General features: G+C 39.9%; 2 protein-coding genes across 3 annotated transcripts; both read left to right on the forward strand.

The window, feature by feature from the left end:
* The first annotated feature begins 1,449 nt into the window (after positions 1-1,449).
* On the forward strand, positions 1,450-14,278 carry stxbp2 (syntaxin binding protein 2). Its single transcript, XM_033644898.2, has 19 exons — positions 1,450-1,537; positions 4,171-4,220; positions 4,303-4,384; positions 4,573-4,649; positions 4,754-4,829; positions 5,046-5,149; positions 5,644-5,792; positions 5,879-5,963; positions 6,500-6,630; positions 6,743-6,850; positions 7,915-7,972; positions 8,094-8,159; positions 8,522-8,602; positions 10,798-10,939; positions 11,078-11,184; positions 11,274-11,372; positions 12,334-12,419; positions 13,376-13,536; positions 13,633-14,278. Exons 1-19 carry the CDS (start codon positions 1,501-1,503, stop codon positions 13,710-13,712), a joined length of 1,779 nt encoding a protein of 592 aa, XP_033500789.1. The 5' UTR covers positions 1,450-1,500; the 3' UTR covers positions 13,713-14,278.
* Positions 14,279-14,407: 129 nt separating this feature from the next.
* Positions 14,408-24,569, forward strand: LOC117268435 (uncharacterized). 2 transcript variants are annotated; one of them, XM_033644895.2, is made up of 15 exons: positions 14,408-16,635; positions 17,527-17,644; positions 17,738-17,802; positions 17,893-18,036; positions 18,163-18,322; positions 18,494-18,657; positions 19,836-20,018; positions 20,127-20,271; positions 20,398-20,573; positions 20,729-20,890; positions 21,055-21,208; positions 21,295-21,443; positions 21,911-22,087; positions 23,576-23,614; positions 23,714-24,569. In XM_033644895.2, exons 2-15 carry the CDS (start codon positions 17,560-17,562, stop codon positions 24,140-24,142), a joined length of 2,232 nt encoding a protein of 743 aa, XP_033500786.2. In that variant the 5' UTR covers positions 14,408-16,635; positions 17,527-17,559; the 3' UTR covers positions 24,143-24,569. The 2 variants fall into 2 exon arrangements, with proteins under 2 accessions (XP_033500786.2, XP_078017537.1); XM_078161411.1 differs by lacking the exon at positions 14,408-16,635 and having other exon boundaries at positions 16,668-17,644.
* Positions 24,570-25,259: the final 690 nt, after the last annotated feature.

Genomic DNA, 25,259 nt, shown 5'->3' on the forward strand with positions numbered 1-25,259 from the left:
GTTAATTTGGCCCTGAATGCCACTACAGTTAAGTGCTGATTGGAGTGCAAAGGCAACAATAACACTTTTTCTCACTTACTACAGCAGTTCCTAACACTCCCTCTTCTATTTAGAAGGACACACAAGCCATCAAAATAGGCATGCCTCTTAACCACTCAGATACTACTTTGTCTAACCTTTAAACTGGGTGGAAAACAGATTTAAATATGTAATTTTCTGAGGAGATGTGGAAAATAATTTAAAAGAGTTTCAAGAAAGGGAGATTAAAACAGTACTGGTCCTGTTAAAGATTATAAATAACATTTACAGGACTCCTTCGTAGATATTTAGAGCGAACCTGAGGGAGAGACCTGAGTGCTGGAGATGTAATGAGAATGACAACACACTGGTACACCTTCTGTGGTCCTGCCAAAAAGTGCAAGATTATTGGACAGCTTTTCATGAAATTGCTCATTGGTGAGGATGTTCTATTGTCTCCCTGTTTGTACATTTTAGGTGATCCCCTACCACTGGATGTTCTCCCCACATCAGATGCAGATTGGATTTGTGTGGTTTAGTCAACAAAGGATTGTTGCAGCATATGAGAAATCGTCTCTCTATCGCATTGACTAGGTGGAGAATTATGCTCAGAAATGGGGACGTTGCACTGTCTGTAATGATCTGATTGTGAAATGTGTTTGTATCGTTATTGTACCATTAGTATTGGAAGTGACCATACACTGTTGGTCGTAGAGAGTAACAGTTCATAAATCATTTTGATATGACATACCAATCAGATAACTACATGATGATCCTCTTCAGACCAGCACTATGTATGATCTCCTGAGTATGAAAACATGGCAGAGGGCTGTGCTTGGCTTGTCCAGACAATCTCAAGTCTTGGATGTGTCCAATCATACTTAACAAACCACTGAATGTCATATTTATCATGCTGAAGCGATGACATGTTTCCCCAAGGCTCACCAGATGATACCCTCAAATATATTTTGGCAAGGACAAATGGCCAGTTGGACGTCTCACACTCTGTCTCCTGAGGCACTGGCAAGAGGGGATTTGTATTTCCTTTCTTGCAGCTGTTTCTTTATCATGGCTGATATTAATTTCAGAAGAGGGTATTATAATAGTTTATGATGTGATTGTGTGATAGTATTGCTGGTGTGATAGAAGCCAAGTGATGATATTTAGATGTAGTTAGTACACCCGTCAACAAAACTGTTGTAGTTAGTGACAATGAATCTTTAAAAATGGCCAGGAATTGCACTGGTTTAATTTAGGACTGAATCAAATTGGAGTAAATGTGGCTTTAACTGATTTTCCCTGCATGTTTTCTATTTGTTGTCCAACTATACACTGAATATTACAGCACAAAAGCGCATGGGATATGTAGTTACCAGTGTCAGACGATAGGGGGCGATATTTGGCTATGAAAAGCAGTGTGCTGGAACCATTCAGGCTTTAACAACAAGGAAGTGACCGAGTAGCCATCAGACTGCTGTCAAGATGGCACCGAGTGGGCTGAAAGCGGTAGTTGGAGAAAGTAAGTGACACATTTGTTGTATCTTTTAGAAGTTTATCACAACTAAAAGACACATGTAGTTTGTTAGGACTGGTCTTGTAGGAGCTCGATAAACGGAAGCTCTACTTTTAGCATAAAACTGCTGCGGACGTTGGTCCACCTAAAGTCTCTCTTCCTGCTTGTGCCCCAATTATAATGCTAACAATACCTATAAAAAATGTTAAGGTTAACAAAGCCATTGATAAGAAGTGGTAGTCTTGTGTTGTAAGTGTCGGTAACAATATTTGCAGTGGCGAAATGGTAGTTTTGTTGTGATATTTAGCGGATGTATACACAGAAGTGACAGTGACAACCCAAGTTTTAGGCTAACGCTAGCTAGCTAACGTTAAAGGAAGTCCGATCACTTGGCCTCTCAGCCGGAACAGTCAGGCTGTAAACAGGTAAATAAAAACACAACCTTTGTTATAAAAGGTTCGTAAAGTTACATATGTTTTAATATTAACTCAGGTGTCTTGTTTCGTTTAACAAATAATTATTGTTTCAACATCAATATTGCTTTTAAAGTACTTCTTAAAGAAGCATAACGTTAGATAAAATAATTATAAACCAATTCATTGTGTCATTTTGGATTTATGTAATGGTTATTTAACATTATAACCGTTTTTGCTGCATTTTAAGTATTGTAATTAAGTGTTTAAATTGTTCTAAACAACTTAAAATGATGAAGGTATATTTCTTTGATCACTGATCCATCCTTGTGACCAGGTCAAGGTTAAGCAGGTGTATTACACAAAGTGATTAAAATCCTAAGGTGTGTACCTGTAATATAAGTAACCCTGATGGGGGGTTACAAGGGTTGTACAAGGCCCCATAACCTATTTCTTTTTGTGAGATTCTGCAAAAGTGGTTTGAAAGGTTGCATATGGACAAGTCTTAGGAGCTTGTGTGTGTGTGTGTGTGTGTGTAAATATATATAAATAATTGCCACCAGCCACACAAGTAGTCATCTTTTCCAGTTCCCTGTATGCAAATAGGTTAGGCATTGCACGATGAGACATTCGTGAGCAATGAATTTTCCACTTGGTCCAAAATATTTCATGGGAAAAAATGAAAATTATTAGTTCACTCTTTTGCATTTACATTTGTTGTCAGATAGTCTTGAACAGGGTTGTAGCTGTACACTGTTGTCAAGGTAAAACATGGTATGAAAATTGATGGTTATCATGCCGTGTACATTTGCTTATCTATGGCATTGAAAAAATGCAGCTGGATGGAGGATCTCGCCATTATTTCAGTTATTTTAAAGAAGGAGACTGTCTACACATCCTTCCATTAAGACTATGGTTTCAAGTTTTGATTAAAATAATAAAACATTTGTTCAACCAAAGGAAAGACCTTCTGTTTTCATTCCTTTACAGGTCATTGTAGCTGATAATACCAATTCTGTAATGACGTGATACTGTGAAACTGCGATGATCACTGTACCATGAAAATCTCGTACTTGTGCAACCCTAGTCTTAAATAATTCTGTCAGACAGTTCTGTGTTGTTGATCATATGTTGGTACAGGTTAGATTATAATTTTGTTGTCCTATCTCAACAGTCTTCCCGACCCACAAACAACTATCTTGTAGGCCTGTCCAATGAATCATTTATAAACCCCACCAGCACCGGATATTATTTTGGAAACAAGTCATGACATAGTGATAACAATGACTGCTGACTGCTGATTTAAACTCATGCCACCCCACAACCTGCTGTTTATTGTGTTATTTAGCAAGTGAGTTGATGTAGTAATAAGACTTGCAACAACTGATCACATGTTTTAGGGCGTCACTACTGTGTTTCTAATGAGGTTAAGCAAGGAAGTTGAGTGATGAACATGATATCACAGCAGTTTAAAATCTTCATTTTTTGATGTGCACTATTAAAGAGAGGACTGTTTAGCTCAGGTGGTTAGTCACCCAGTGTCTGACGAGTAGACAGTGGCCTAAACAATAGCCACACTGAACATAATGACTTCTGCTGTGTGAAATATTGTCTCTGCTCTTTGCGCTGAAGTATGATATCTGATATCAGCGCATTTTAGGCAAGATGCTCCACCTCCACAGCAGTAGTATCATACCTCAGCCGTTGTGCCTATGAAGTCACTGGAACCATGATGCTTTTGTCTGAGCTTCACACACTGTAATCTGAACAGTATAGCACAAGGAAGTTGCACCCAACTAACAGAGTTGGTAAATACAAGTGCTAAATATGGGTTTGCTTCAAGAAAGTTCCTGGTTCCTGGTTTAGAGAGTTGAAGACACATGTCGCAACATCTCACATTGATATTTCACTTGCTCTAGTCTTGTTGTATGTCCTTGGAGTGATTAAACTGAAGCTATTAAGAAAATAATTCAATTAATTCTACACATACATATTACCTTTGCAGCCACTGATGCACAATAGATTAAGTGTATTTCACACAATAAAAACGACCGATAGATAGGAGATAACCATCACATAAAATAATAAAACATTATGGTGTTAAGTTAGTCATTGAGTCATTGCTAAAATTCCAACACTTGTTACCTCTTCTACCTAACTTTTTCTTGCAAGAAAAGTTTTTGATAGTTCTGTAATCATACAGGATCTTTTTTTTCTCTTCTACAGAAATCCTAAATGGGGTCATCAAGAGTGTGAAGAAGGATGGAGAATGGAAGGTAACACTTGTCCACTAAGATTAGAGAAGTCCCCTGTTTTTGTCATACTGAAATTGTAACCCTGTGTTTTGTGTTTCTTCAGGTTCTTATTGTGGATCACATGAGCATGCGGATTCTGTCCTCTTGCTGCAAGATGTCTGACATTTTGGCAGAGGGGGTCACCAGTAAGTATTCATATAATTCGTGGTCTTGCATCCTCTGTATTAACTGTATACATTAGGGATCAAACTTTAAAAGAACTAACAAATATCCTTACACTTTTTTAAAGCGTTGGTTAACTTTGTAGTTGCATATCGATCAAGTCAAATTTTTTTAGGTTGAAGCAAAATACCTCTGTTTTCTCCTTTTTCAGTTGTGGAGGACATCAACAAACGCAGGGAGCCCATCTCCAGTTTGGAGGCCATTTATTTGATTTCACCTGTGGAGAAGGTTGGCCGCTGCTTTTCCCTGCTGCTTTTCCCTCCGAGTCAAAACTCTTAGTGCTCAGAGTTTTTCTTATAATCTTTTTAACCAAAACTTGTTTTCAATTACAGTCGGTCCGTGCCCTCATTAACGACTTCAAAGACTCGACCTTCACTTACAAAGCGGCACACATCTTCTTCACTGATAGTAAGTCTGTCTGTGTCTGTGCACAGTGAACTGTACAAGTTTGCATCATTAATTTTATGTTTAATTTCCCTGAAAAACATGCAACCTGAAGGAAGCTCATTTATCAGTTATTTTCAAATATACAGTGCAAAATATTTAAATTTTCAAACCATATCAAAAAATTATATTAAACCGTTATCATTTCTAAATTTTTAAAATCTATTTTTGCTTCCATAGCTTGTCCAGATGGTCTCTTTGCTGAAATTGGGAGATCCAGAATTGCCAAGGTCATCAAGACTTTAAAAGAGATCAATGTCGCTTTCCTGCCATATGAGTCTCAGGTAGGAAATTATTTCCCCTTTACTTAAACCAACCTCGATTTTTTTTTGGCTACTTAGTGATTCAGTTTTGTTTTGGTTGTTATTTAGCTACCAACAGCTTTTGACAGAATTACCTGGCTAACTGCTAAATGCTCAACAGCTAGTCACTTATTTTGTCTGTGTGATGTTTGTTGCTGGGCAGGTAGCATACAGTGGGTTTATCAGAGCCTTTTCACTTTAACTGCAGACTGCTGAGGCTGGAAAACAAGGTTGATCAGAGAGTTAAGAATGAAACAAGACCATAAAGTTTGCGCTGAAAGACGCTAAAATGCTCCGCTAGAGCTGAGAAGAGCTTTAGAGTGGGTTTCTCTGTGGGCTTGTCAGTACGAGTGACACCTTAAAGGCAATATTAATTTCCATTGTAAATGGAAAAAAAAAAAGAATAGTGGAGCTTGATTGTTGTGAACATGATATGGTTAAATTGAGGCAAATATCAATCCATTTCCTCCCTGCAGGTGTTCTCCCTGGATGATGCAACCTCCTTGTACTCCTTCTACAGCTCTAAGCCGAATGAAAATAAAGACAAAATGATGGAAAATCTGGCAGAGCAGATCGCGACCCTGTGTGATACTCTCAAGGAGTACCCTGCAATTCGTTACCGCAAGTATGGAAGCCTTGCATGAAACTACTCTGAAATCAGAGTAAGCTAATTATTTTACTGATTCTGTTGTGTACGTCTCTGTCTCTCAGGGGACCAGAGGAGAATGCTAGGCTGGCTGAAGAAGTCTACCAGCGCCTCACTGCTCACAAAGCTGACAACCCAAGCATGGGAGAGGTAAGGAACTGCTCAGACCAACTTACGTGCTCTACTGTATAAATGAAATTCTTGTATTCTGAATACTTATACTGCTTTTTTCTGCTTCTGTATAAGAGGGTACACTTTCTTTGGGATTCTGCAGCTCTTCACAGGTTGTGGACTTCTCTGTGGTTTCTGGTTTTTATTCCTTGTTGGTTATTTTCTCATGCTTTTCCTGGATCTTTCCCTTCTTCTGTTCTGTCTTTCTTAGCTGACATTTCCTTGCTCCTGAGATGGGCCTTATCAGGCATGTATTACTGTTCTCCTTTTGCTCTCCATACATCTGAAGTATGTTACCATGCTGTGCTGCATTCTCTTTATTGTTTTACTGGACTTGACAAGTTTGCTGGAGTCCTGCTGCATGCCTCATCACACACAGACACTGAACCCCTATAGACAAAAGCTGATAAGACTTTCACGGCATGACAGATTCACAAAAACATAACAAAGAGCCTTATAATTCATGTGTACTATAGACCTTACTAATTTGTTATCCCTTATGTTCATTGTTTTAGGGTGCAGACAAGGCGAGATCCCAGCTACTGATTGTCGATCGTGGCTTTGACCCCATCTCGCCTATTCTACATGAGCTGACCTTCCAGGCAATGGCCTACGACTTGCTAGATATCAAACAGGATATCTATTCGTGAGTGAACATCTTATTACATATAGACTGCTGTTCATTAGTTTTGCCACGTCTGTCATGGGCATCACGTTTATTCCTAGTCAACTGTGCTGTACTTGTTTTATTTTTAAAGTTACCAGACAACTGGCATCGGGAATTCAAATGACAGAGAAGTGTTATTGGACGAAGATGACGAGCTTTGGGTTCAGCTCAGACACATGCACATTGCTGATGTCACTAAGTAAGTGTGTCACAAGGAGATGAGAAAATCACTCATGTCACATCTCCACATGACCTGGTTTCACTGTCATCCCTCTCAACAAGTTCTGTTCGTTGCTTTCACCTGGTTTTATGTTACAACTTCAAAACACACACTTACCCCATACCTCATATTTGGTGTAGAATATAAAAAGAATGAATTAATGTATGATAATCATATTGTAAGAAAATGTATATATTTTTAAGTGGCTTAAAGATTTGATATCAATTACTCACCATGTTATCTTGAATTCAGAAGAAAGAAAGCTTTGTTTTCTGCGTATGACTCCATGGTGAACGGAGAACCAAAAAAAGGCGAACATTCTTCATGAAGGGATGAAGGGATGTAAACCGGGAACGTGTTTCACAACAGTAAAACTACATCAAAACATCCTTTTGCAATTTCTCACATAATCCATGCAGTGTAATCCAAGTGTCATTTATGTAGTCGTATGCTCAGTACTTTCCCAAATACATGCAGTTTTGCTAAAACATTATAATTTAAAACATGTCAATAGAAATAGTTTTATACACAGCTGAGTAGCATGGGTTATTTTTTGGAGTTTTAGCGTGAGAGGGGGATGGAGAGAGGGGGGGATGACATGCAGCAAAGGGCCACGGTATGGACTCAAAACCACAGCCACTATGGTAAGGACATGTCCTTTGTACATTTGGCACCTGCCCTACCAGATGAGCAACTTGGCACCCCACACGTGCGCTTTTAAACTTAAGTAGAGCTTATACGCACACACATGCTCAGGCAAGCTCTGGGCTCGCTACTCGTAGGTGGAATTTTTTATATTGGAACATTTTAGCGACCCCAGTTTACTTCAATTCATGAAGAATGTTTGCTTTTTTTGGATTCTGTGTTCATTGTCGAGGCAACGAGAGCGAAGTTTTCCTCACAAATTAAATGTAACACTCGATGAGTAATTGATATACGAATGGTCATTTTACAGGTGAAGTATTCTTTTAAGGGTAAAACTTTGGTCCTCAAAAGTACTTCTGCACAAGGGGACTAATCATTTCCAAAACCCATTGTTGTAGGAAAGTGACGGAGCTTCTTCGCACCTTTTGTGAAAGCAAGAGAATGTGCACTGACAACGTGAGTGTTCATGTGGAGTACTCATTTCTGTTCAGTTACTATTACAGATGTCCATGATATAAGATGACGACTATTTTTTATGTTCTTATTCAATTTTGTGGTGAAAACGTTTGAATTTCAGGCCAACATAAAAGATCTCTCTCAGATGTTAAAAAAGATGCCACAGTACCAGAAGGAGCTGAGCATGGTGAGTGGGATAAAAAAACAGCCGACTCTTTGCCATCAGTATTATCATCTGATGATAATTTTTTCATTGTAAGCAAGTACTCTCTGAACTGTTTAGGAAGAGGACTATACAGTAGATTACAGTCTAAAATAAAGTATCTACATTCTAGTTAATTTGCCCATACGTTGACTGTCTATCTCTACAAGAATGTCTCTTTCTTATCAGCGCAGAAGCTACAGAAAGTTTTTATCTCATGTTGGAGTCGTCAGTCTTGCCTGTAGCTTTGAGGAAAAATGTTTTACAGGATTTACATATCATATGTTTTTTGTCATAATAACAAATATATTAATAAATAAATAATCACTGCTCATTTTCATTCACAGTACTCTACTCACTTGCACCTAGCCGAAGCTTGTATGAAGAAATTCAAGGCCTCTCTTGATAAGCTTTGTGAAGTGGAACAGGTCAGTACAGTTAAAATGAATCTTTATTTTTTTTTTTTTTTTGTGTGATGAAAGTATCACTGTCATTTTAACCCAGCTATTAGGACACAAACAGCTCTCATAGATTAAAAAAATATCAATTTTAGGTCCAGTTCATGACATTTACAGTTTTATTAGTAAGTAAGTAAAATTTCTTTGTATGGCGCTTCTCACAGACATATGTCACAAACTGCTTGACAAGGGCGTTTACAACACACAAAAACAAAGCCAAAGAGGGTGAAATGACGACCGGAGACATGTATTTAAAAGTGCAAAACTAAGAGCACAGTACATAAATACTGAGCTTTTAGTTTAGGGGTAATGTGCGACCAGCTGTTTGACCTAGTGAGTAGTTTTCTGGCAACATCCTGAATTGCATGCAGACGATCGAGCAGACATACTAAGTGAAGAGAACAGTGCATCACTGTAGTCAGTGTGAGGTGAGATAAAGGCAGCATTAAGCATCTCTAGTTCAGCAGTTGAAACTACAGATCTCAGTTTAATAATGTTTCTTAAGTGAAAAAACAAGATCTGGTCAGCTGCTCAACATGTGTCAAAAGACAACTGATCAAATATTACCACTGAATTGTGCAGATTTGAGTGTGCAGCAGAGGAAAGAGCCCCAATACTTTGCCATCCACTCCCTAGTAGTGTTATAATATTAATATTAAATGTGTTTATGATCTGTTTTAAGGAGCAGCAAATGTAAAAATAACAAAGGTCCCAGAAGTGATGGCAACTTAATGAGTGACACTATCCTGTACATTTATAGTTGGAGGTATAAGTAGAAACATGATCTCTTGATGCCTGAGGAGAAAAGCACCATAGATGACCATTAAATCATTATTCTTGGAATTTGTCTGCTCATGCATTGTTGGCAAAACACATCAGTCTGTAGTTTTTATATCTCAGTGGATCAACTAAATGCCCCACCATGTTAGTCACTGGCAGTAAGTATCTTAGAGGGGATGTCAGACGTAGAATTATACTCCGCCACTAACTCTGCACACTAAGCGACCTCAGTATGATGGCGTCGTTATTTATAGCTGTTGTGGAGTATGCTCAAAGCCACTGGTCTTGTGATATTTAATGGGGAATCATAATATTGCATAAGAAGCTTGGGACCGGATATCAGCATCTATATATCTACAGAAATGCGGAAGAAGCTGTTATGTCATTATTGAGTCAAGTAATAACACGTATATGGACTACTTGGTAATGTAGAAATCCGTCAATCAACATCAGCCCGGGATAAAGCCACGGTCCAGACTAGTGCCAAGCCCCAGTGTGTTGTTTGTATGAGCCAGACATGCTTTTGTCTCCCTGAGGGGGAGTGTGCTCTATCACACTTAGTCTTGTATCAGATGAGCCGCAAGCACACAGGAAATGATAAGCGATGCATGGTTGTGGCATTATGAGACGCAAGTGTTAATGGGGCCTTTTTGTATGAGTGAATCACTCAGCTGCACTAATGGATTGTCAGCATGTCTGAAAGCTGCCTCTTTAATCCAGTGGGCATGCTTTGGCTCAATGATGGACAGCGTGATCCAAACAGCAACAGCTCTCTGTCAGCTGTCGTTTGTTTTAGTGTTCTGCATTGTTTGGGCAACCCAATACAAATGTCTGTGTGATTAGGTTATAAACAAAACGATGTGCTGTATTTTTATGTGCTCATAAAAAGTTTCGTCGTTGATTGGCCCTAACAAGGCTTAGACGGAATACTCATAAAGCTTAACAAGAGTTTTTAGGGAGCTCGCAGAGTGCCCAGGATTGCATTAAAGGGAAATCCCAAAGCTAGTGTAAGTATAAAAGCCCAAGTTGAGAAGCCAATACTTGTCGTTATTTTTGACATAGTTAATGGATTATCAATGCTACTCCGGGGGTTTACTGCGCAATCTAGGACGGTTTTGTCTACTTATTTATTTCAAATGTAAAAAAAATAAAACAGCAAGAATAACAAAAAATGAACAGTAAAACTAAAGCAAACTCTCAATATACAAATTGTCATAAACAACATAAATATGCCATGAAAGAGAAGAAATTGTTGGAAAAGGTTGAGAGGCGACTCATCTTCCTGTGTCAGCTGCTCCCTGAGTCGTCTATCAGCTGACTTAAGTTGTAATTGGTGATCAAGATTCCTGTTAAAGTTAATAGTTAACCACATGTTTCTTCCACAGGACCTGGCAATGGGATCAACTGCAGAAGGGGAACAGCTAAAGGACGCCATGAAGAGCATTGTCCCTGTTCTCCTGAACAATGAGATTGAGGCCTATGACAAAATCCGCATCATACTGCTGTACATATTCCACAAGAAAAAAGGTGTGCCCTTAATAACTTAATGACTGACCCTTAATTCGAAGGGTTAATGGGACCAGGGGATTTAATAAGAAGTGAATAGCAGAGAGTCAAGTGTTACCATTGCCCTCACTGTTTTTAAATATGTGGTAATCCATGCAGGCATCGGGGAGGAGAACCTTGCCAAGCTCATCCAGCACGCAAACATACAGGCCGACAGCAACATCATCACCAACCTGCAGAATCTGGGCTGTAACATCATAGCTGGGGTAAATTTCCTGATTGCTACAGTCTTAAATGTAAATCAATACCTTCAGTATTGTTACATATATATATATTTTTTTTGTTTGTTTGTTAGGGCCGCAATGCTGGGAAAACACTGTCAGACAGGAAGGAGCGCACAGAGAGCACATACCAGCTCTCCAGATGGACGCCCATCATCAAGGACATCATGGAGGTACTAAAGCTAAAATGAGATTTTGAAGTTGCTGGCACACCTGAGACCTGTACTACGATGCCAGTTCAACTTACCAGGATATCTTTTCGTTATCAGGTTTGACAAACCCTAACATTGTCAGTCTGCGTAAGCAGTGCTACAAAGCTGATTAACAACTAGCTCCGTCAGCTCTGGGTTTTCCTTTCCAGCCACGAGCTCGTTCATGTGAAAAAGGCAGGGGTGTTAATTACGAGCGACATCATTAGAACCATGGATGAAGTAGCCTGAGTCATATGATATATATGATGAAAGGGTACCGAAAGTGTCTGTGACTCCAAGACAGTGAAATGTCAGTGACGCGGGATGTAAAGGATACTCTGTAATCTTATAACAAAAAATATGGAAACACTGAGAACACTATCCAAAAATACACCATAGGCTGAGACTTTAAATACGTGCAAGTGTCACTGAGCTATAAAAGTCTAATTAACAGTGTGTGGATTATTTTTCTAATAAAATATTATCTGTGTTATCCTAGTTCTCATCATGTAGGTGTCTCATGTTATTCTGAGCTGCAGTGATGGAATCAGAGTGTAAAAGAAGCAGCGCTGTCAGCGATCACTGCAGACTAAAGTAAAGTTTGCAATTCAGATGCAGCTAAAATCATGTGTTTAGTGTTGTAAACAATCTCTTGTTTGTTAGAAGCTCTGTTTAAAAACCAGTGGAAAAAGAGCCCTGGAACAATAAACCTACTCTACTGACCTATAACAATATATACCCTGAAGTTAACCTGCTCCGGAGCAGGTTCTGCACAAGTTACCACAGCGATTTCTCCCAGTAAAAAGATAACCAGCTTCCTAGTACTGAAAATCCAGAGTTAACCCTGAGTTACCTTGCTAACTTCAAATCCTGCTTTGTAGTGCAGGCCTCTGCTCAGTTTTGCCTTCAGCTTTCTCGAACGATTTGTGTTTATGTATTGTAGAATGCCATAGATGACAAACTGGACAGAAAGCAGTGGCCATTCATCTCTGATCCTGCTCCCATCAACACAACTCAGACTGCAGTCAGGTGGGTGCTGGAAACAGGAAGGAAAAAATATATATGAACTGCACATTGTTGCTTTATACAGTCCATGACGTATATAAAGGAGTAATTGGTGAATGGTTAACAAACCAAACTTTTTCAAAACAAGACAAGAAGAAAAACAAGTCCCATGTGCCCTTTTTGTTTCAAAGTGATGTCAGTCTAAAACATTTTTTTATTTTAGCAACAACAATATTAACCAGGGTAGCAGACAGATTAAGGTTGTCAAATAAAAGCTTTTATCCCTGTGACGGAGTTGGAGCCAAGCTTTTGACAAAGTGAGTTGAAAAGGTGAAATTAGGCCAGTTTTGCTTTAAATAACCTTTAATCCCCCAGGGAATTCCTCTCATGATGATAGTGCTTATACAAACCACTCTCATGAACCTGAGTTCACTCATAATCTGCATTATGCACAATGCTTGTCCTCCTTTGTTTTTAGCAAAGTGCAGAATTAAAACTGAGTAGTCATAAATATTCACACTAGAATATAGACTGGCAATGTAAAACCAGACATGGCAGTTCCGGTTATGATACTGATTAGCAAAGGTTCCTACATGAAACTGCTCACAACAAAGTCTGTGGATTATCTTGAGTAACCAAGTCATGATTTTGGGAAAGAGACATGGACCTAGGGTCTAGACACCATGTCTGCAGGGTTACTTCTGGTTCCAAAGATACTATACCGAAAGTGTTAAGTGGAAATGGGGCTTTATATTCCAGAGTAGGCAGATAGCTCCAATACTTGGCAACTCGCACCAAAACAGTCTAGATTGATAAATAGCGCTACAGGTAAGAGGCAGAATGTGTCTTTTTGATCTCTGGTTGAACTGTCCCTTTAAACTTGGTGTTTAGCTAACACAACTGTTTGGCTGCCCACACACATGCCTTAAGTTTCAGAAGAAAATACTTGTCGCTCAATTACTGTTTTAATTCCTTTACAGCAGCGCACGTTTTGGACACTGGCACAAAAATAAATCTCCAACAGAATACCGCACTGGCCCTCGGCTTATTATATTTGTGATTGGTGGGGTGTCACATTCAGAGATGCGCTCTGCATATGAAGTCACTCGAGCCACCGATGGGAAATGGGAAGTGCTGATTGGTAAGGAATCACTGTTTAGGAGGCAATGTCTGACCCAAAAGTACAGCATTCATTTTTTTTTTTTTTTTTAAACAAATACCACTTTCTTCTCGACAGGGTCCTCTCACGTCATGACTCCAACCAGCTTCCTGAATGACCTGAAGAGTCTCGACCAGGTTCCTAATCCTGATTGTTAGGTGGTTTTCTGTCACAGCATCCCTGACGTCTGAAGTGAAATCTTAGATGTAGCCATGGAAGGAAACATTTGTGATTCTTGATTTTGTTTTAGTACGGTCCTTTTTATTGTGTGTTGTGAATTGGGTTCTGTATACTGCTGTGATTGAAAAAATGTATGAAAATATTTAATTAAACATTAATATTTAGATTATTTTACTATTCTATTTTGTTACTACAATATACACGTGTGTGTGATTGTCCCTAATTTTGTTATTAAAAAATGCATTATTCCCACAAAACTGGATCATCTCACGCCAAAAATCAAGTCTAATGTAGATGTATATAAGTCAGTAGAAGTTGTATCATATATCCAGTGATATGAAGTGTGGAATACCTTTTTTCTCCAGGTACCTTTTTCTTTAATGTCTGGGAAATTTTACCTTAGACAAAATGTCTCAACTGCTGTCTTACGAAATCTTGCACATTTACCAAATACGTTAATATATTGCTGGGAGAAAGTGTGGTGGGTGTTTGTTTCTTTGCTGTTTTAAATGAGAAATAAAAGAAACATGATATTCACTTTAAATTGTGTCTTGTGCGTAGTGTTCCAGAGGACATTCATTCATTCATTCAGTAGGCATAAAAAGTTGTTTTAAATGTGTGACCAAACGATTTCAACTCGCTACACGTGCTGATCCCAAAGTCCAGAATAAACCATGCTCGGAATTATTTTAAGTCACTGTGGAGCTTTTTCCGACCACCTCTAACATGCTCTCCTTGTATCCTTGACATCAAGAGAATTTACTCCAATTTGTTCGGTCTGACCTAAATCAATTTTATTATGCCTCTGTGCTGGCGACAGCAGTGGCCAGAGGTATTATGTTCTCAGGTTGTACGTCCATCCACTGTCTGGTCCAATTCTCATGAACACAAAAGCCCAAGAATGCCTCAAGGACCCTAGGCAAGAAGCCCACAGAGGCCCAGTCCTGACTAACATGATCCAAGTGTCATACAGTGGCTATAGGGGGCTCTAATTAGGGTTTTCATGAGTGGTGCCTTTATGGGACGTTTACGGGGATTTATAGTTATATAGTTATGAAATATGCCATCATGAATGGTTATCGACCTTCTGCTAAGTCCCACCCTTTTGTGATCGTCTGACAAGCTGTCAGAGTAAGCATGGAGCCCACACTGTAACTAACTGCACTCCCTGAAGAAATATTATCCTATTTTTGAAAAATGAAACAGAGAAACAGACAGAGGGGTCTACAGTCTATGTTTGAAGGATATATCCAGGATGTCAAACTGACTCAGCAGCAACAACAGGTTAAAAAGACAAAGATAGTTAGAAGCTAAAGCCGAACTATAGGCTACAGATCACAGTGTAAAAGTGAACCACCACATCACTGCTGATCGCCACAGAAGACAATTAATATAAAGGGAAACTTTGCTGATATTGAACCAGCTGTGTGGCATCACAGTGTGTGCAGATGAACAGTGTTTGGCTTCCCCCCCTGTGCTCGGACCTCAGCCGCCTAGCAGGGATCTCTGGGGGAAGTCAAACAACATTCATCTGCACACACTTCGAGGACACACAGCTGGTTCAATATCAGCAAAGTTTCCCTGCTTCCCTTCACTGGTTCCTGTACAGCAGGGTCAGTCTTTTTTTCACTATTATAATCATTAAAAAGCAAAAGCAGCATGTGTATACATTCAGTAGGCTATATCTTCAGTAGCTAGCTAGCTAACCCTACACTTTTCAGGGTTTGATTTTGGTTTTGGAACAGGGAAGAAACGTATAACTTTTTCTGACCTCTCCAGGTAACGAGTATCATTAATACACGACGTGCCCCAGGCACAACATTTAGCTCCAAATCCACAAAACCAGCCTGAAAATGAAGGAAATCTGAGATGATTGCATTAAAGTCAATGGAGCACAGCTGTGTTGTTGTCGGACCCTGATCTGAACCAGCCCAGTGCTACGTTATGATTGGCCAGTTGAGCGAGACTTAGCTAAGCGTAAACATTTTTTGTGGGGCCTCAAACATCTGCCTAGTTTGTCTCTCCCGAAGTGCGCCCATGTCTACTGTCATGGCTACATATGGGTCTGGACAGAAAACTTGACAGGTTAATGGAGTCATACAACGGATAGGCAGTAATTCTAGTTCATATGGTGTTAACTCATAACAAAAGTAGACCATACTCTAATTTACAGACCCAACAGTTCCCAACATGAGCAAGCACTTTGGGACAACGGCAGAGAAACCTTTAGCAGAACCAGCCTCAAGCTGGATGTCCTTCTGCCTTGACAGGTTGGGTTGAGAGAGAGAAAGAGATGCACAGCAATAATAATAGTTACAGTAGCTGACTTTATTTGTAAGTACAATTGTACATAGATTTTGAGTTTAACCTTTGTTTATCACAGCAGTGGTGGTTTTGCTCATCTCAATGTCACAACCTGGGCATATGCCTATTCACACCCTATACAATGTGGTGGCTTGAAAATGCAAACATGAACTTTAAGTACAGTGTTGGGTCAGAAGGAGAAGAGAATGTGTACACCTACCAGTGAAAAAGATCATCCCTCTCCATACCGAGGATTATGTTTTCATCTGGGATTACAGATGGTAATATTACGATCGCGGCACTGGCTTGGGTCTTAATGGTAATGGGTTAATACTCGGGATTTAACTCTATTTAAAAGCCTTCCACCAAGTCGTATCCAGTACACATTTGGAGTAGTGTCAATCGGGATTGTCATCTCCACTGCGCACACAATAGTTTCATTCAAGAAGCACTGAAAGGTTATCAGAGTAACTTTCTGTGCTGTTGTACATTTTATTTAGTTTTCAGTTGTGGGCTCTTTCGCTTTTTTTGTATTGTTTTCCACGACTTTCAGCTGCTGAAGCGGACTCAAAATCAGACGCTACTGACACTGCACTGGTAAGACTTTTATGGCAGAACATTAATTCCTGTGCTTGCAAGATTTGTTTATATTGATGCCTTATGTTCTTGACCGATGTTTTGTTTGTTGCATATTGTATATTTCTTTTATACATTTGTGTGCTAAATAGTATTTAGTTCTTGAAGGTGAACAAAAAGGCAAATATTTTAAGATTTTGTATTCATTTTCTTCCATGAACAAGCATTTTATCTCAATTCGTTGGCAAAATAATATTATTATTGATTACATGTTGCATTCATTGGTCATACATTGGTCCCTGACATGACTTTCAGGACTTTTATTGTGATAGGAGGGTGTGAGAGCTTTTAGAAATAATTACTTACACACAAAATAAACGATTGTAAATCAATTAGTCATGCCGTGTTACCTTGAATTTGTTGTTTTTCTCGCATGCAAATGGTGAACATATTTATTTACTGATAGACTGCGGACCATAGGGATCGCCAAAAAACTGAAAAAAACATAGATAGGTTTTACTTTAACTTCTGTTTTGTTAAAAATGCATGTGTTTGGGGAGAACTGAGGATATGACTGAATAAATGAGATTTAGATTAGACTGCATGAGCTGTGTGAGAGTTTGTAGACAGATATTTTTTATAGTTTTGCGGTCGTCAAACGTGGCACCCAATCTAACAATAAATAAATACGTTTGCTGTTTTCCGAGGAGGCATGCTAAAAAAGTATTCTTTATGAATTCAAGTTAATCCAGCATCAACATCTGATATACAAAGGGGCATCTTGTGAGTGAAGTGCTCCTTTAAAATTTACATTGGCCAATGAGCCCCAATGATGGAGGACAACTATAGGATAACACCATCTATAAGTTGTGACTGTTTCACTATTTGCTTTTTTTGGCTGATGTTCAAAAGGAGGCCCCAGGACATGAGCAAATCCTCAACATAATGAGTTCCTCACAGCGTGGACCAATGGACGAACAGCATTACTCCTGTCCTGTTAAAACCAGACAGATCAAAACTTCCCCTGCAGGTTAGGACAGCAAACACACACAAAAAAAACATCTGCATTGTGTGTGTCCTTTTGTAGATTGACTGCTGATTTTTTCACCCCTGCTCCCCACAGGTTCACACTCTGAGGGGCAACACCTTGATGAACTGCGGGTGTCACTGCCAGGGTTTATTTACCAGGTACTAGACTAGATCCTGTAAAGGGCTGTAAAAGGCACCTGCAGAGGTAGTGTGATGATTAATCCATTCAAATGTGACTTGTTTTTTCAGGAACCCGGGAGCCATAACCATCACGGCTCTGCACCTCAGATTTCTCTGACAGAGAGTACACCGGATAGAAACAGGAAGCTTCTGTTCGTACCAGACAACCAATTACAGGTTCCTTCTGAGCCTGAGCACTCCAAGTCTATAGAGGTCTGTCCTACTGTGCCATTCTAGTTACTTAATGATTACAGGTTTCTTCCACAGTGCAGTATGTGTAATTAGATGTTGTTTGCCCTCATTTGTTCAAATCTTTACCTCACTGTGTTTGTTGAATAGGAAGAATCACCTGATGAACAACTGAAGTTCATGAATATGATCAGCCGTGGCCAGCGAGGGCGCATGGACGACCAGAGCTGTTCCATTGATCCTAGCAAGAGTGCACCCTGCACACCCAAACACGCAGACAGAAAGTCTGCTGCAAGTACATCCAACACAGGTAAAAAATTGGCTGTACTTATAAATCTGTCTCTGTATATATTTCCAGTGATGTGCTGCAAGTCTTGAAATTGCCTCTTACTTACCATTTCTTCTTGATAGAAATGTAGTACACTGTCAATCATTACACAGCTATTTCACCTATTTTCACATTTCATCTTCCCCGGTCCAGATCCTGAATCCTTCTTCAGCCTCTTGGCCAACACTCAGAGCCAACGGCTCGACGACCAGCGGGTGTCCCTTCCATCACTGCCAGGATTGCAAGGAAAGGAAAATGCCAAATCAACTGCAGAGGGAGATTCAAGCTACCTATGTTACATGGTCTCCAAAGTCCAGGTTAGTGCTTCCTTTTACAAAGACCAAAGATTTATATATTTTAAAAAGCTGTTGATCGAAAGTACCAAAGTAGTATACAACTCTGGCTTTAAATGTTGCACAAATATAAAACTAGAATGTGGGCAAAATATTACACAGATAAAATGTAATTTATAGGATGCTACAAAGCTGTAAACACAGCCATAAATGTACAGAGGGCATTGTCACTCTTCTCAATAGCTTGAGTGTACAGTGCTTCAAAGTCAGTCATGTCATAACATGCCAACATCTTAAAGGGATAGTTTGGAGTTTTTGAAGTGGGGTTGTATGAGGCACTTATCCATACTCAGTGTGTTACATACAGTTAGTGTCGGTCAGCTTGCCTCCAGTTTGGAGAAGCAGGCAGGAGCACCAACGCAGAAACTCAGCAATATACTGCTCCAGATGGGGTCAGCAGCAAAACTTATTTTAGCCACCTAAAATACGCCCCACCTAAAAAAATCAACAGTTTAAGTGGAAGCCATATTTTGAATATTTCCACACTTACAAAAACAGTAATTTAACATTGATGAACACAGGAGCTGCTGCCTCCATCAGTTAGCTTGTTTGTGTGATTGTGTGACATTCAAAAGGGTTAGTTCACATTCACCAAAGTCACACAACAACACACACTAACTGATCGAGGCAGTGGTAGACCAGTAGCTTCTGTGTTTAGCAAGCTAAAATTCAGTTGGTTTTTTCAGTGGAGTCTTGTGGCTTTGATGAGAACCCACATGGGGAACTGAAGCAATAATCACCTTCCCCATTGTAGCAGGCCGTCTGCAGCAAAGTAAGGATGTGGAAAATGTTCTTAATATAGCATACACTTAAACTTTTTATTCTTTTAGGTCAGGTTACATTGCTTATCTTCTGTGGCAGTACTCCTGCCTTCTTCTGCAAACTGAGGGCGTGCAGACTGACATCTACTTTATGTCCTACACTGACCATGAATAAGTGCCTCATATGACCCCACAAAGAACAGTTCACATGGGACAGCTATTAGCAGTATTAGAAAGCTGTGATACAGTTCAGTGTTGCTTTTTCGGGGCTACTAATCCTATAATCATTTACTTACATGAAGCCATCATGAGGCTCTGTGGAACATAATAAGTCAAAGAAATATGCCTCCTGATCAAAATGCTGGTCTAATGCATTTTCAGGGCTCCAGAATGGACGAACAAAGGTGCTCGCTGCCTCAGCTTTCAAAGCTGGAGACACAATCCCAGTGTTCACCAAAAAAGAATTTGTCTGCATCTGGTTCAGGCGCTCCACGTTCAGCCTCATTCAGCCCGGGCTCAGACATAGAACGACCAAAGAGTAAAGATAAAGCACCTCAAAAACAGGTATACGGTCTTAGATCTGCGATTTCTCCTCTTGTTTTTGTATGTAATTTATGTTGCAGAGTTTTTATTCTCTGACCTTAATATGTACTGTACATTTTTTCCATCTAGGTCTTGACTTCAGCTGAACAGGAGGAATTTTTTTCCTTAATGACTCACTTCCAGCGTGAGCGAATGGATGAACAGCGATGTGTCTTAAATGTTAGTCCCCGGTGCACACCCAAACATAAGCCCAGTGAGACCACCGAGCCCAAAGGTCAGAATGCAAACGTGTTTACCATCTTGTTTTTATTCTTGTATTTAATGTTGTTACAATGATAATTTCATTGCTCATTTCATATTTGAACATGAAATCAATATGTCTCTTTTTTCACTACCCCAGGTCCAGACTCTGAGAAGTTCTTCAGCATGCTTGCCAGCTCTCAGGGCCGAAGGCTTGATGACCAGCGAGTGTCTCTTCCCTCGTTGCCAGGGATACAGAATGGCGGTAGCACATCAACGTCAACTGCTGCAGAGAAGGACGCAAGCTACTTGTGTTACATGGTCTCCAAAGTCCAGGTTGGCCCTATACACAGCATGGTGTAAAGACCATTGTGAAACAGTTTTTTTTAATTTCATGCCATATGTTTTTATGCAGATGTAGAATATATTTAACAGCACATCCAAGTGCTTTGATCCAACATACACCAATGAATCCTGTTTTCCTCCTACAGGGCTCAAGGATGGATGAACAGAGGTGTTCTGCACCCCAAATCCTCCAAAATACGGGTACTCCGCGTACTGAGCGCAAAGATCATCCCAGTTCAGATACATCTGATAAAACTCCCCAAAGGTCTTCCTCCTTAACCCGTGCCAAACCTGACAAAAATAGCCAGGTGAAAAGTCACACCACACAATACACAGCTTATTTATTTATGTTTTATTTTTTTGGGAAACTCCCTTGCAGTCAGATAGAATGCGGTTGTTTCATTTTGTCCCCCTGATTGTTTTGAGTCATTGTAAGTTAAGTTATGCGTTTCTTCCTTTACATCTCTATTAGGAGATATCTCCAGCTGAGCAGGAGCAGTTCTTCAAAATGATAAGTCATGCCCAAGGCGGACGTATGGAAGAGCAACGTTGCTCTCTACAACCCAGCAGAAGTACACCTGCCACACCCACACACAATGGAAGTGCTTTAAATAATGTCCCCACAGGTCAGTAAAAGCACACAGGGCGAGGTCAAACATGTGTCTTCTGTCTCTGAGACGTCACAGACATAACTCTTGGCTCTCCTTAACAGGTGCAGATGCCGACGCATTCTTTAAATATATTGCCTCCAGTCAGGGGCAACGGCTAGATGATCAGCGTGTGGCACTCCCCACCCTGCCAGGGATAAGTGGGAATTCTGAAAGAAAGGAAAATGGTGGAAATACAAAGGCTAGAATCTCAGTAAGTTAAACAGCATTTATATCATTGGTGGTACAAACACAAGGAATTTTGCCAAATGTTGCTAAATTTAGTTCCTTGTTATTTTTATGTCACACTCACAGAAAGCTAATGGTATGCAGGGCATGATGTATGTCTGTCAGTATGCAGGCATATTCACATGTCAACAATATTGTAACTCAAGAACTGTTCATGGCAAAAATGTCCTCCTTGGACCACAAGTTGCTCCTATAGAATAGCTTTTAGGGCATCTAGATGTTAACAAATTCAGATATGGTACTCGATTGTAGATATGGAGCATATTTGCACCATCTTTACTTTATGTAAAGAAGAAAATGTATGTTGACACGGAGATATTTGCTTAATAAACAACCTCATAACCACAATTTATTATGATTTAATAAATAACAGCTGTTGTGGCAGAATACTTGGCAGCTCAACTGCTTCTCGTTTTACTTTTATTCTGCAAGGCTTCTCCACCACACATCACTGTGGCTGAAAGTACACCAACAGCACCAAGGAAGGACTGTTCCAGACGTACCTCTCAACCCCAGATGGCTTCTGCAGAGTCTGTCTTCCCCGGAGCTATACCCAAATCTGCTTCATTTACCAACGAGACAGAATTTCAGAAGAATTCCACAGCACAGGTAAATTGTTCACCCCAAATGCAACAGTGTCCAGCTTTTAGTGAATTGAATCACCATACCCTACCCTTTGGTTTCTTTTCAACCTAGACCCTATTTTCACATGTTTTGTGTCTAGGTAACTAATGCAAATGCCATTTTTGAAATGAAAAAAAAGGCTGCAGTGTTACCACTCAGGGCAATTATGCACTGTCAATGTATGTCCTCTAAAAGTTCTTGTTTTTGCCACTGACAGGCTCAGGTTATTATTATAAGTGACAAAATTATGGGAAGGATCCCTAAAGAGATAGACGTTTTTGTTAAAGAGTAAGATCCTTTTTGCTAAACCAGAAACAGCCCTGAAATCGGAATCGCCAATTTCACCTGACTCCATTTAAATAAACATTAATTTTAGCATGAAAACAGCCAGCATGTTTTTTGTTATGAATATCTTTTAATGAGCAGATGGACTCCACATATAATCAACATCTACATTTAAGGCTCATTTTTCCGAACTTAACAATAGTGCACGATACCCTGAGATCAATAAGGAATCAAAAGTAATAGGCACAGAAGTAGGATCAAATAAGGTAGTAAAATGAAGTGCAAATACATCAACACAAAATGATATGATAAAAAAAAAAAAAAAAAGAATCACCAAAGTCGCAGGGCTACCCTCCCATACCCACGTCACTTCTCCCACCTCCCTCCACCCACAGAGGCCCATCACTCTTAAGTTGTTTCAGTTACACTACAGTGTGTGCTGGGGTTGGACTGTTGTGCTAGATTTGCAGTTGCAATATATGATATGAAGCATTTCCAGGTTTTATTAAATTGTTGAAGCCTATCTTTCAGGGCACATCTTATCGTTTCCAAATGGAGTGTGTTAGTTAAATCCTCTAGCCACATCTTAGAGGTAGGGACAGTTGTGCTCTTCCATCCATTATGAGGCAATAAGAGAGAAAGCCAGCATATTTTTTATTTGAACATCGTAAAGTAATGGGTTTTTTCAATCAAACCAGAGTTCGCTGATTGTTGGAAAGACGTTTTTTTTGAGTTTTATTTTGTTTCTGACAAATTGGGATTTACAAGGATACATTTACAGTCTATTTAAATGGAGCCTGGTAGATTTGGTGATGGCGATTTCAGGGCTGTTTCTGCTTAAATAAGAAGAATGTTACTTACTAACCAAAAGGTCGACCTCTGTAGGGATCTTTCCATAATGTTGTCAGACACTCGTATTAACAATCTGAACCTGTCAGTGGGAAAAACAAGCACTTTTAGTGGGTGTAAATGGACAGTGCTCAATTGCCCCAAGTGATTACAAGCAGGCCATTTTGCCGCTACCGGCTGCAGAACTCTCGCTCAGTACTGACCAATTTCAGAAATTGTTGTTCCCATCAGTCATTTAGACACAAAACATGGGAAAATACAGTCCAGGTTCAAAATATTGAAGGTACCCTTTAAGTGCTTTAAGTTTTTTGAGTCATGTCTTTGAACTGTTCTGTGCAGGTGACAGTGAGGGTGTCCATGAGCTTCACACCAGAGCAGGTAAGTTGTGCCACAGCTTATGTATACTGTCAGGTGTAGACTGTCTCAGTAAAAGACGTGTGCCTTTATCGTTGCTTATTTGGCTCTTATCTGCTCAAGATACAGAAGAATACCGGCCAACATTGCACATTCCCAGAAGTCTTCCTCACTCTAGGAGCCCCTGGAGATAACCTTGTGATCCCTCTGAGCCCAGGAGCTGGCCGACCCGTGTCCTTCAACTTAAACCTTGTCCCAAAAGAGGAAGTCGGGTCTAGGCACTGTTCTCCAAGCCATGCAAGTCCCAGAAAGAAACACTCCAGGCCATCATCTCCCAACCCAAATGACCAAGGGAGCATGGCCAGCCCCATCACTCCGGACGAAGACTGCTTCTCTCTGATTGAGAAGGTTCACACAGCCCAGCTGCAGAAAGGGATGGCTCAGGGAGGACAAAAATGGAAAGGGGATGCTGGAAAGGGGAAGGAAAAGGCAGAGCAAGGAAAGGGAAAGGGGGGTGGCAAGAAAGATAAGAAGGACAGTGGCAATAAGTAATAGTCAGGTATGTCATGTTGTATATTATTTATTAAGGAAAACAATACAGATGAAAAGTGATGTGTCAGTAATTGGCTTGGAAACAACTGATTGAACTATATTTATAAAACTGTATCTGTAGTTTTCATATGTCCACACTAATTAGAAGCTGTTGCTGTAGTACAACTCAAGTTTATTGTTTTTAATTTCAAGATTGGGTAGGCAATTTGTTGAGGCATTTAATTATTATTCTTCTCTGCTGGATAAATGTTCCATAAACATACATATATACATTGTCTATTTTGTTTCAAGCTTAGTGGTGTGGGTAAGAACGTATTGCTTTGCTTTTCCAAATGTAAATGCAATGTATACAGTTACTTTGTTAGCGGCTTTATCCAAATACTCTGGCAAAGTCTGGGAAACTATGATAAAAAAAATTTAAACCTGATCACCAAGTCATGTTTGCTCTTGATTAGTTGAACCATAGAATTCAGACTAGAGCCTCCTTGTAACATTTCACTAATTACAGAGCTATTAATTTACTACAACACCAGGCACTCATTCATTCATTCATTTTCTGACTGTTTATCCTGTTGGGGGTCGCGGGGGGGCTGAAGCCTACTCCAAATGACACTGGGCGACAGGCAGGGTACACCCTGGACAGGCCACCAGACTATTGCAGGACTAACACATAGATACAGACAACCATTTACACTCACTCTTATGGGCAATTTAGAGTCACCAATCAACTGCAAACTCTGCACAGAAATGCTCCCCCACCACAGGATTCGAACCAGGAACCCTCACACCAAGCACTGTTTTCAATAAACCATTGGTGCATCAACTACACAAAAGAGGTGTAACATTTGATCTTAAGTTTAAGTTTATGTTTATTTACTTTATTAATCCCCTGAGGGGAAATTCAATGTTTTCACTCTTGCTTGTCAATTACACACAGGTCGGAAAGACACACACATGCACAAACAGGACCTATACATGCACAAAGTGGAGAGATCTCAGAGTAAGGGGGCTGCCCTTTGGTCAGGCGCCCCGAGCGGTTGGGGGGTTCGGTGCCTTGCTCAAGGGCACCTCGGCAGTGCCCAGGAGGTGAACTGGCACCTCTCCAGCTACCAGTCCA

The sequence above is a fragment of the Epinephelus lanceolatus genome, chromosome 18 (genome assembly GCF_041903045.1).
Source record: "Epinephelus lanceolatus isolate andai-2023 chromosome 18, ASM4190304v1, whole genome shotgun sequence".
NCBI lineage: Eukaryota > Metazoa > Chordata > Actinopteri > Perciformes > Serranidae > Epinephelus > Epinephelus lanceolatus.

Coding starts and splice junctions, on each gene's coding strand:
- stxbp2 (XM_033644898.2), top strand. CDS start 1,501: ATGGCACCGAGTGGGCTGAAAGCGGTAGTTGGAGAAA. Junction 11,185..11,273: donor GCTGTAACATCATAGCTGGG/GTAAATTTCCTG, acceptor TTTGTTTGTTAG/GGCCGCAATGCTGGGAAAAC. Junction 11,373..12,333: donor TCATCAAGGACATCATGGAG/GTACTAAAGCTA, acceptor TATGTATTGTAG/AATGCCATAGATGACAAACT.
- LOC117268435 (XM_033644895.2), top strand. CDS start 17,560: ATGAGTTCCTCACAGCGTGGACCAATGGACGAACAGCATTACTCCTGT. Junction 17,645..17,737: donor GATCAAAACTTCCCCTGCAG/GTTAGGACAGCA, acceptor TGCTCCCCACAG/GTTCACACTCTGAGGGGCAA. Junction 20,574..20,728: donor ACATGGTCTCCAAAGTCCAG/GTTGGCCCTATA, acceptor TTCCTCCTACAG/GGCTCAAGGATGGATGAACA.